At 44.4% G+C, this 12,798-nt stretch overlaps 1 protein-coding gene across 1 annotated transcript in view; it reads left to right on the forward strand.

The window, feature by feature from the left end:
• SETD5 (SET domain containing 5) overlaps positions 1-12,798 on the forward strand; it is an 89,236-nt gene that overhangs the window by 44,158 nt on the left and 32,280 nt on the right. Inside the window, 4 exon segments of the mRNA XM_044302190.1 lie at positions 5,602-5,785; positions 8,369-8,474; positions 11,987-12,201; positions 12,557-12,615. Coding sequence (XP_044158125.1) covers positions 5,715-5,785; positions 8,369-8,474; positions 11,987-12,201; positions 12,557-12,615 — 451 coding nt within the window. The 5' untranslated portion in view covers positions 5,602-5,714.

Genomic DNA, 12,798 nt, shown 5'->3' on the forward strand with positions numbered 1-12,798 from the left:
ATCTTTTGCGCACCAATTCCGCAAAATTGCAGAACGGGTGCTGGCCCATTTTGTGGACGTGTGAATTGGACCCTTAGGCCTCTTTCACACCGGCTTCACGGATTTGGTCCGGATAAGATGCGGGTGCGTCGCGGGAAAATGATAAACATTTTAATGCGTTTTGCACACGTGTGAGAAAATTGGCATGTTTGGTACCCGAACCCGGTGTTGTGTAGATTTTATTACTCTTCGTAGGCCAGTGGCGTGGCCTGAGGACTGGAGTTGAGGAACCCTGGTCTAAGTCATTGTTCACCTTAAGGTTACAGTGTTCCCTGAATTTCCTTGTGTTGGAGAGTGAGGGATTGTCCCAGATATGATGTCAGCCACTCTCCAGAAGGAAATGACGCCCTGGGCACCATGATCAGATCTTCTGTCCTGGGCCCTTTCTAAGGCTACTTTCACACTGGCGTTTCTGGGTCCGCTTGTGAGATCAGTTTCAGGGATCTCGCAAGCGACCCAAAACTGATCAGTTCAGCCCCAATGCATTCTGAATGGCTAAGGATCCGTTTAGAATGCATCAATTTTTCAGCGTTTGGTCTCCGTTGCGCTTTTCAGGCGGACACTAAAACGCAGCTTGCAGCGTTTTGGTGTCCGCCTGATGATGCGGAGCCAAACGGATCCGTCCTGACTTACAACGTAAGTCAATGGGGACGAATCCGTTTTCACTGACACGATATGGTGCCATTGAAAACGGATCTGTCCCCCATTGACTTTCAATGTAAGTCAAGACGGATCGGTTTGGTCTTAGACTTTTTTTATTTTATTTTTATGAATAATGCAAACTGATCAGTTATGAACAGATGCAAGCGTTTACATTATCGGTGCGGATTCGTCTTTGAATTAAGACTGATCCTCACCAAACGCGAGTGTGAAAGTAGCCTTACACTGCTTTTACTTTGTGAACATTTGTTTCCTCTTCGCTAGTTACTCATTTACTGGAACTTGTTACTAAAGGAGCAGTGAGGCTTCAGCTTGGCCTCGTGAATTTCTAGGCCTCAGTTTTCAAGCACCGTAAAGAAGGGTGTATCACCATTACAACATGTTTCTTCTTGATGCCTGTGGTATTTTTTTATTTTTTTAATAAAATAATCTTGCCTAATCAAGGTAAAGGTTATCGACTACGCCTGCAATGAAGGATGAGGCCAGGATTCCTGTGGGCAAACCGCTTTATAGATTTATAGTTACAGCAAAATGTGCGTCCTGCTGATTCCGGACAAGTTCTTTCTCTCTCGCTCGCTCTCCCCCTCCCTTGCCTCTTTTTTTTTTTTTTTTTTTTTTTACATAACGAAGTGTTAAATTGTTTTAAATGGTTTCTGTCACCTAAAAAATGGGTATTAAGCTGGCTGACATTAGCGATGTGCTAATGTCAGCTGAACATAACTATATTAGTGCAATCTCACTGCCTGCCGCCATTATTGAGAAAAACAAACTTTTATAATATGCTAAATAGCTTCTAGGAGCTTTGGGGGGGGGGGGCAGGGGGCGTTGCTAGAGGCTCCCTTCTCCCACCTCTGGCCCTGCTACACTAGATTGACAGGGGCAGGCAGCACTGGTCTCCTACCTCCAGCCCAGTCTGCAGTGTATTCGGCGCAGGCGCTGTGAGTCATGGGCGCTCGCCGGCTGCCAGCTTCCTCACTGCGCCTGCGCCAAATACCGAACAGCGCGAGATTTACACTGTAGACAAACGCTGCCTGTCAATGTAGTGTAGCAGGGCGTGGCCAGAGGTGCCCCCCCTCCTCCTAGAGGCTAATTAGCATATTATAAAAGTTTGTTTTTCTCAAAGGCTTCAGGCAGTGAGATGGCACTAATATAGTGTTATGTTCAGCTAAAATTAGCGCATTGCTAATGTCTGCCAGCTTAATACCCATTTTTCAGGTGACAGAAACCATTTAATGCGAGAAAAAAGTGCTTTTGGCTTTTTGTGTTTGTTTTTACTTGGATTGTTTCTTGGTTTACAAACTAGGAGGAGATTTGTAATAGCAGAGAAGAATTGCAGGCTGCCTGTTTGAGGCACAGAATGGGGGACCAAAGATGGAAGTGCATTAGAGAAACCTGTCTGCTTCTTCCCAGACACAGCCATGTCTTTCTATTATCGATCTAACCTCCGTAATCAACTGATATTTGTACAGAAAGCACGTCATCGCACAAGCTCAGTAAAAAGTTGTGTACTCAGTCTATGGTTAAAAAATATGTCAGCTTCCCTCTATAAACTGTAACACATCTGTCCATAGGTTGTCTGGTATTGCAGATCAGCTCCTTTGAAGTGAAGCTCCTATTAAGGCTACTTTCACACTAGCAGCACGGACCTCCGGCAGGCTGTTCCGTCGGGTAACCAGCCTGTCGGATCCGTCCTGCCGCTAGTGACCGTGTGCCCCCGGACTGCCGCTCCGTCCCCATTGACTATAATGGGTGGTGCGGTGTTTGCGGGGAGGCACAGCAGCGCACGGCCACAGGATGCCGGAATAAATGTCAGACATGTCGTAGTTTTATTCCGGCAGCCTCTCACCGGAACTCCGCCCCCACCCCCATTATAGTCAGTGGGGACGGAGCGGCAGTCTGGGGGCACACGGTCACTAGCGGCAGGACGGATCCGACAGGCTGTTCACCCAACGGAACAGCCTGCCGGAGGTCCGTGCCGCTAGTGTGAAAGTAGCCTAAGCCTTTGGTTACTAATTATTAGTGTTTAGGTGGTCATAAGTTGCATATTGAGTGTCTCTAGTATGCATGTCTTTTATATGAAGATGAGGCCGCTCATAGCCCTCACCTAGCCCTAGCCCTCATTTCTAATGTGTTTTGTATTGCTGGAGGATGGCCCGTTTATGGATCCTGCAGCTTAAAGGGAATCTGTCAGCAGTTTTGACCATGCTAAACAGCACTAGGTAGTGGCTGTACAAACATAACTTTTGGGGAATTTTTATCACCAGGAGTAGTGATAATATGAACATTTATTCTGCCAGATTCCGTTTCTGCAAGTGCCCAGGAGGCAGGAGCTTCACTGAATTGCTGTCTGCATTGGGCTGCTTCACAGCCCCTCCCCTTTGTTCAGAGTGACAGCTGTAATAATCTCCTGGTTGGATGCTACAGCTGTCACTCACAGCACTCCCCACTGCAACCACATTGGGTATATTTATTATTATTATACGCACTTATATAGCGCTGACACATTCCGTAGCGCTTTACAGACATTAGCTTCAAGCTGTCCCCAATAGGCTGCGGACTTTGTACAGATGGATGTGACTGACTGAACTCCATCCCTGCTGCCGTTCATTGTAGTAATCTCGATTGAAAGCTCATGAACACAGCCATATTATACAGATCTGTATGTTGGCACCGGATGTCTGATACATTCTCCATGTGCCTCGCATTTTATGTCTTATACAGGTATTTTCTGCTAGACGCATTCTTTCTAAGGGGGGAAGCTGTGCCCGTGGGACTGCACACGAATCGCCTATAGGTGTTCTGGATCTGTGACTCATATGTGATCCCCTAGGTATATTTTTATCATCCCTTGTACAAGAACTGTGGGGCTCACTGGATGGTAATATTGTTTATAAACTGCTTTAAAATCTGGTGACATGGCTTCATTGAGGTCCTTATGGGTCCCCCATGTTGTATTGTACGGTTTTAGACTGGTTTCCGCCTTGTGAAAGATTTGACAAGAAATAGACAGCAGTCTTTTAGCTACTATACAAGTGATTGTAATTGCTCAGACCCTCCATTCTAATGAGCAGGCCTTGTGATGGCGGAGGACCGCATCATGGTCAGGAGGCTTGCACGGTTACAGTTTTTCAATATGCATGTTGCAGTCATTTTCCTCTAACATTAGGGCGGTCTAATCGTTACCACCCTGAGCAGACACGGTTGCAAAATAGCTGATTGCATTAACTTGTACTTTCCAGGAAAAATGATGTGCAAATAGAACATACATGGCAGCATGCTAAGGGGGTTCGCCTCTCATTTACATGCGTGTTAAGCTCAATTGAGCATGTGTTTCAATAGCTACAGAGGAAGGAGGCTCATCAGCTACTCCATGTCTTTTGGAAGAGGGAGGCAGTAAAAGTCAAATTTTAGATCTGGATATAGTAAAGCCATCGATACATGTAGCTTGCTGTAGACATTGCTTGGTTGACTGCTTTGTTCCCCTCCGCTTCCCCAATGCTTAGAGGGAGATAAACAGATCTGTCGATGTTTATCCAGGACTTGACAGCTTAAAATATTGCATATTCTTGTTTTGCACATTTGTTCCTTATGTCTACAGCAGGCATGCTCAACCTGCAGCTCTCCAGCTGTTGTAAAACTGCAACTCCCACAATGCCCTGCTGTAGGCTGTTCGAGCATTCTGGGAGTTGTAGTTTTGCAACAGCAGGAGGGACGCAGGTTGAGCACGCCTGGTCTGCAGTCTACTTAATCGGGTTGGTTTAATATGGATTCTCTATCTTAATCAATGTTAGATCGTCCAGGGTCCAACTTCCTGTTGGAAGGGGCCCGTTGCACTTGGTAACTCTTCAAAGTCAAGTGACTTCATGTTCATCGGTCACATGGCGTAGGCACAGCTCAGTCCCATCAAGTGAATGGGTAAAGCTGTAATACCAAGCACAGCCATTATCCAGTCGACGGTGCTGTGCTTGGTAAGATGATCGGTGGGAATGCCAGGTGTCTGACCCCACACTGATCAGATATTGATTACTGATCCTGAGGATAGGTCATCCATATCCCTTATTTTTCCAGGTCCCAGCTAGTCTCTGCTCCCTGGTCCAGTCTCAAGACAGGAAATGGCCAATTAGCCAATCACTCGCTATAGTGGGGTCCCACGTCAGTCAGCGATTGGCTGCAGGGGCATTTCCTGTGTGAAAACTGGACCGAGAAGTGTCAGATTGCTGCCTGTAACAGCATTCTGAGGTTTTGTAAATAATTTGTACATCCCGGACACCCCCTTTAATTTCCACCAAGATTATACACCCAAGAGCATCTGGCAGTCGATCTGACGTGTATGGGGTTAGGGTTGCTGGCGTATGTGAGACGTGTTTGTAGCCAGTTACGTTTTCATGAATGGAAGAATATTTGCCTTTGAAGCCGTCTGGATGTTATTAGGAATCTAGGCCGGTCATGTTTAAAATGTCTGCTCCACAAGACAGCCTCGTATACTGGAGACCACAGGAATCTCCGCAGGCTTAGGCTTGATTTTGTTAGGGTTTTTTTTTTTTCTTTTTTACTTCTGTGCGACACCCCCTGTCCTCACAACACGGCTTCTCTGTCTGATACATGCAGTAATTAGTTCTACTGGTATGTAAAACGCGTCAGGCGAGTGATACGAGAGTTGCTTGCTGCGGCCTAAGATGCATAGAAGATCATAGCAACAAATTTTTATTTTATAATTTTTATAAACGCAATTGCAACATTATAAAATAAAAATCTCTAAATCGTTGTGTGTGTGTGTGTGTATGTATATGTGTATATATATAATTTAGAGCTCACCATCATTTGAGATAAAAATATGGCTCTCTATAACTAGCTCTCTAAAATAAAGACACCTCCAGTAACTGTCTACTTTTCCCTCAATAGGTTTCCTCATGACCGTGAAGAGTCTCTCGTCGCTTTGCGGCTCTCCACCCTCGGTGTGGTCAGTCGCTGCGATTCCGACCCCGTGATTCTCCCCGACCGTAGTGCCGGACGTCATGAGCATTGTAATCCCTCTGGGAGTCACCACACCAGATACATCCTACTCAGACATGGCCGCCGGATCAGAGTAAGTCCACTTCTGTCTAATAGTAATCCTGTTAATTGATGGGATAGAATCAAGAGCGCTATTGGTGGCATCGAGCATATAAACTTGAAGGATCATTGAATGTGTTGAGCGTCAGAAGCGGCAGCAAGTCAGTGGGGGACAACTGTGGGAGATTCGTTGCAGATCCTGAGGATGATGGGACACCACCTTCACTTGTGCTGCGAGCTTGACTGATAGATGTCTACATACAGCGAATCCCTTTCTCATAATTTCAATTAATAAAGTAATATATTACCACGCAAAAAAGTTAAGGGGTATTGCCATTTTGGACTAGGGCGGGTCAGCCTTCCATTTACTTCTAAGGGACTGCTGGAAAACTCCAAGCAATGTCTTGGCTGTTTCTGTAAACCCCACACAAAATGGAGCAGTGGCCGCGCTTGGGTAGTGCGCTCTCCGACACTTTGATGGCCTGCATTCTGGGACCCGCACTTATCAGACATTGGGGGCATATTTTAGCGATATTCCCCTAGTGTCCAAGATGGGAATACCCTTTTAAGCCCATCAGACAGTATGGCAGTATTGTCTGCCAAAAGTCACGTTCCAAGTCCCCGAGGGATCAAGGCTAATCTCTGTAGGAGTGACTAGGAAGATTGGGTTACTTGGCCAAATGGCACATAATTTAGAGAGGAGGGAAAAATCAAATACTGGAAGCTATTTGGCTGGTTTCGGGTCATGGGTGTTCTGTTCAAGGGCTGTTACTGTGTAATAGGTCGCCTGTCAGAAGGCATTTTATTTGTGTTGCAAATACAGCAGTGTTTCCTCATTTCTAAGAATGGGTTTTCTGGTAGGACATCTTAGCATTCCTCACAGTCAGGGCTGTGTCTGATCTGCTATAAGTCATATGGTCTTAGAGCGCCACCTAGAGGCACACTTAAGTATATACAGTTTTAAGGTTTCCCTTTCTAGAAACAGAAAACAGAACATACATTAAAGGGAGCCTGTCACCAGTGACCTCCCTATTAAATTGTTAGCATAACAGTGTTCTGTCTGTGGTTAAATTTGAAAATCTTCAATAAAAGTATCTGATTTAAAAAAATTGTTAGCATAGACACACAGCTGTGGTTCACCTGTTAGTGTAACAATGGTGTCTCCATGTTCTCTCTGCACCCAAGTGCCGCTCCTTTCTATGGCCAGCCCCTCCCAGTCTGCTTTGATTGACAGGGCCAGGCTGTGGTAATGCAGCTATAGAATGGCTAGCCACAGAAATTAGGTGAACTTTGGAGCAACAATATCAATAGTGACGCCCTCATTGCACCAAAAATGTAATTTACATATTATGAAAAAGTATCATAAACTCAAATCAACAGAAGAAAAAATTAAATAAATCATAGGGAGGTTGCTGGTGACAGATTCTCTTTAAAATTGCAGTGTCTGGCGGTAGAGGTTCTCCCGACATGTACAGTGGCATCCATCGCCTATAGGCTCCTATTGTTAAAAATATATATAATATATATTCTTTGCAATTCTTTTAAATGGCTTTAACTATATTCAGTAATGCAGCTGATGTATTTTAGCTTGACTGAGGCCAAACGGACATGGTGTCCTATGGATCCGTTGGACTTATGCGCTGGGAGCTTTCCCTTCAAATGGACGCTGCAACATGAAGCCTTCTATACTGGACGTTTTCACTGTAGAGGCTCCCTTTAACAGAGTTCTGGTACAGCTATGAGATCCCTTTTGCTACCAGTGCAGAATGGCATCGGGCAAGCCATGAGCCCTGTATGGGGAACATTATTCACAGCCATCAGAGTTGTAATCCTGTGTAACATCACAATGGTATTGAAAAGGGGGTTACTTTGTATTCCAAGACTATTCCATTAGGGTTAAAGCTGTTGTCCACTTTATTTATATTCCTCAGGATAGGTCATCAATATCCAATCGGGGCTGGGGGTCCCACTCCCTGCACCCCCCCAGGGAGGAGCCGTCCCATAGAAGTGATTGGGACGGCTTAGTTGTAATTATACCTGCTCCCTGCTAGCTTTGTGACGGCGAGCAGTGAAGAGAAGGCAGACCATGTACGGTCCAGATACCGGCAGTCAGACCCCCTCCAATCTGATATTGATGACCTATCCTGAGGATACATCATCAGTATAAAGCGAACAACCCCTTTTAAGCAACGTATTTTGCACCAGGCGACTACAAACTGTCACTGTCTTAGCAGGTGACGTCAGTTTGTCTTCAGTTGCTGAGAAGCTGTTGCAAAAGTGACAATCAATATGGAGGCCGCTCCTGTTGTCACTTATGCAAAACTTCCATCTGCACCCGGGTAGAAATATGTCATTGTAAGTAAAGAATAGCATAACTGACTGTTGCTTCAGTTTCTTATATTCTTAGGTAGTCCCTTTTTGAGGGGTAATTGGGAGGATAATTCTTTACGATTTAGCACCATTGATTTGAGTACTCGTTAAACAATGGGGAAAATTATGTCTTATTCAGCCAAAAAAAAAAAAAAGTCCAGTACATAAGTAAGCATCTGTAGCACAAATTGAGGTGATATATGGTTGGGTGGCATTTCTTGAAATTGATTGTAATGTGTTTCTTTAGCCCTGAATCAGTTGAAGCCAGCCCAGCAGTTACCGGAAAGAACATCTATGCAACTCACAATTACCCGGGCAGCCAGAGCCACGGATATCGGGGTCTGCCGTATGCAGTAAGTACAGGACTGCACTTTTCACAATGACACTGGTCATCCATTTACTAAAACACATGAAATCACCTCTCCAGCAGAGAACATCTGATACTGTGACTGAACTTGCCATAGCATACGTTACAGTCCAGTTGCATAGGCCGTTAAAAGTGGAGGACCTGTCGAAACATGAGAAACTGCAATTGATATACTGTAGTGTATATAAGAAAGGATTGCCATTGCACGTGAAAACTCTCTGCCCCTGCTTGTCTGCTACCTGTGCCCACAGCGTCCATGGCAGGCCTAATGTTGATGATGAAACAGCTGGGTGGATACCCAGTACCTGTCCCCTCTTCAGTCCGAATCCCACGCATGCTCAGTGATTGCCGCAGTGACCCATATGTAAGTAAATGACAGTAGTAGCAGTCGCCAGCAGCACTTTCTGCCACTTTTTAGTACAGGCCATCCTTATTACATCAGTGGGGCTCCAGCTCCCAGCACCTCCACTAGTCAGCTAACTGAAGGGGCCCCTTAGTGGCACAGCACCGTACATTTGATATTACAGGGAGTGCAGAATTATTAGGCAAATGAGTATTTTGACCACATCATCCTCTTTATGCATGTTGTCTTACTCCAAGCTGTATAGGCTCGAAAGCCTACTACCAATTAAGCATATTAGGTGATGTGCATCTCTGTAATGAGAAGGGGTGTGGTCTAATGACATCAACACCCTATATCAGGTGTGCATAATTATTAGGCAACTTCCTTTCCTTTGGCAAAATGGGTCAAAAGAAGGACTTGACAGGCTCAGAAAAGTCAAAAATAGTGAGATATCTTGCAGAGGGATGCATCACTCTTAAAATTGCAAAGCTTCTGAAGCGTGATCATCGAACAATCAAGCGTTTCATTCAAAATAGTCAACAGGGTCGCAAGAAGCGTGTGGAAAAACCAAGGCGCAAAATAACTGCCCATGAACTGAGAAAAGTCAAGCGTGCAGCTGCCAAGATGCCACTTGCCACCAGTTTGGCCATATTTCAGAGCTGCAACATCACTGGAGTGCCCAAAAGCACAAGGTGTGCAATACTCAGAGACATGGCCAAGGTAAGAAAGGCTGAAAGACGACCACCACTGAACAAGACACACAAGCTGAAACGTCAAGACTGGGCCAAGAAATATCTCAAGACTGATTTTTCTAAGGTTTTATGGACTGATGAAATGAGAGTGAGTCTTGATGGGCCAGATGGCTGGATTGGTAAAGGGCAGAGAGCTCCAGTCCGACTCAGACGCCAGCAAGGTGGAGGTGGAGTACTGGTTTGGGCTGGTATCATCAAAGATGAGCTTGTGGGGCCTTTTCGGGTTGAGGATGGAGTCAAGCTCAACTCCCAGTCCTACTGCCAGTTTCTGGAAGACACCTCTTCAAGCAGTGGTACAGGAAGAAGTCTGCATCCTTCAAGAAAAACATGATTTTCATGCAGGACAATGCTCCATCACACGCGTCCAAGTACTCCACAGCGTGGCTGGCAAGAAAGGGTATAAAAGAAGAAAATCTAATGACATGGCCTCCTTGTTCACCTGATCTGAACCCCATTGAGAACCTGTGGTCCATCATCAAATGTGAGATTTACAAGGAGGGAAAACAGTACACCTCTCTGAACAGTGTCTGGGAGGCTGTGGTTGCTGCTGCACGCAATGTTGATGGTGAACAGATCAAAACACTGACAGAATCCATGGATGGCAGGCTTTTGAGTGTCCTTGCAAAGAAAGGTGGCTATATTGGTCACTGATTTTGTTTTTGTTTTGTTTTTGAATGTCAGAAATGTATATTTGTGAATGTTGAGATGTTATATTGGTTTCACTGGTAAAAATAAATAATTGAAATGGGTATATATTTGTTTTTTGTTAAGTTGCCTAATAATTATGCACAGTAATAGTCACCTGCACACACTACATCCCCCTAAAATAGCTAAAACTAAAAACAAACTAAAAACTACTTCCAAAAATATTCAGCTTTGATATTAATGAGTTTTTTGGGTTCATTGAGAACATGGTTGTTGTTCAATAATAAAATTAATCCTCAAAAATACAACTTGCCTAATAATTCTGCACTCCCTGTAGCTGTTCCAGGTATTACAGCTCAGTCACATTCACTTGAATGGAACTGAGCATCTGCACCCCTTCAGTCATTTGAATAGTGCGGGTGCCAGAGGTTGACCCCACCAGTATGATATTAAAAGCCTATTTCAAGGATAGACCATCAATATCAAGTCCCAGAAAAGCTTCCGCTATGACTGACCTCTTTAGATGATATACCAGTGAGGGTCATTGCCTCCACTGAGCAGCCTCCAAAGTTCAAAACCTAAAGGGGTGGAAAGAAAGCATTTCTGACTTCTGTGCAGTCAGTCACATGGTCCCCGTTACCCGCTGAAAAATTTTTTTTTTAAAATCACATGATGTAATCTTACTCCTGTTTTAGCGGAGTGTATGTCACATGATCATTTTGAGTGTTTGACTGGCTGAAATGGGTCCATGTGACGCCACAGAACAGAAGCGCTTTTTTTTTCAGCCCACTTTGGTGCGTTGATTATTGTATGCAATTTTACTCCCCAGTATAACTAACAGGGTACTACACGTATGTCTTTATAAAAAAAAAAACGGATTGTTTTTACTTTAATACCATGACATCAGCACTTCTATAGGTTTGGCAAATGTTAAATAAATGGACGGGATTAAAAAAAAACACTTGGTGGCTCTCTTCTAAAGAAAGTGCTACACCTGCCCATGGATTGTGTGAAGTATTGCAGCTGCATTGAAGTGACCGGGGCTGAGCTTCAGTACCACACACAACCTGTGGACCAGTGTGGCGCTAGGGTTTCTTTCTTTGGTGGAAATCAGCCATGTTTCTTTAATCCTCTACAGCCTTTTAAGCTTCTTCTGAAAAGGGCCATCAGAAGGTGTGATTGGACTGCCCCCCGTTGGTATGATCTGTGCACTTCTTATATAGAGACTAAACCCTTGGAGTTGCCACTGTGTGAAGGACACTATTGAGCCAATGTTTCTTTCTGCCTTATTTATATATGCTCGATATAACTATTTGCTTTGCAGGTTTATTTATTAAAGGTGTTTTCTGAGATTCAAATATTGTTGATTCAGGATAAGCCATCAATATCTGAGCAGTGGGGTCCGACTCCCTTCTCCCCTGCCGATCAGCTGTTTGAAGAGGTTCTGCAGCCACTTCTTAGGCCTGTAGCATCATATCCGTCAGTCACGTGGCATTTTTTTCCAGCTCCGTACCATTCAAGTGAATTTGATTTCAGGTGCAGTACCAGGCGCAGCCTCTATGCAGTGTTTAGCGCTGTGCTTGGTATACAATGCAGAGATCGCAGCACTCATTGAACACTCGCCTTAGGACAAGTCATCAATATTTGAGTTTCAGACAATCCCTTTAATATGTTTCAGTTGTATTGGAAAGGAAAGTTTTTATTTTCATTTTTTACATTGTAAACTTTTGGGTTAAACTCCAGTCACCCACTTTACAGGATCACAATTACGGAGCTCCTCCACCACCAACACCGCCCGCATCCCCACCTATTCAGGCTATAATACCACGTGCAGAACTCAATGGCGTTCACTCACCTGAAGACGAGGAGAATTCTGGAGACAGCGATACTTCTTCTGAAGGAGATGGGATCACCAACTGGTGCCACTGCAATAACTCTGCAGATGGGTTTCTAGTAAAATGTGAGAAATGCAGGTAGGTCATAAATTTTAATAACTTCCAGGTAAATTGTACCGCTACCTTTAGGCTGACAAGCAATTTTGTTAAAAGGCTTTGCAGGTCCCTGATATTGACGATCTATCTTGGTATATATTGTTAATATACGATCAGTGAGGTTCTGACACCCTGCACCCCACCAATTAACTGTTCCCTGCAGCCTCTGGTGCTGGATCATGCTTAACCTGTTGCTCCCTCAGAACAGAAGAACAGATTGCGGGAGGTCCTGGCGATCAGCTAGTTATCCCCCATCATGTGGCACAACCCCTATAATGACTTATAAACACATTTGGTCCTAAAAGCTAACCAATTTCCCCTCTTCTTCCTACCACAGGGGTGTAAACAGAGGAAAAGTTATTCAGCTGAATCGTCGGAAGCAAGACAATGTCTCGGGTAAGTCTGCCAATAATCGGGTTTGTCTTATTTGATCTATTCCCTTCAGTTTTCAAGATCACTTTGTACAGTAACTGAACAGAAAACTTTACATGCTTAGTGCAGGCTTGTAGTGTATCAAAGCTCTTACATGGCTTTAGTAGTTAACTGTGCGGAATAATTTCACGGTAGTGTAGGTAGTTG

The sequence above is a fragment of the Bufo gargarizans genome, chromosome 7, assembly GCF_014858855.1.
Source record: "Bufo gargarizans isolate SCDJY-AF-19 chromosome 7, ASM1485885v1, whole genome shotgun sequence".
Taxonomy (NCBI): Eukaryota; Metazoa; Chordata; class Amphibia; order Anura; family Bufonidae; genus Bufo; species Bufo gargarizans.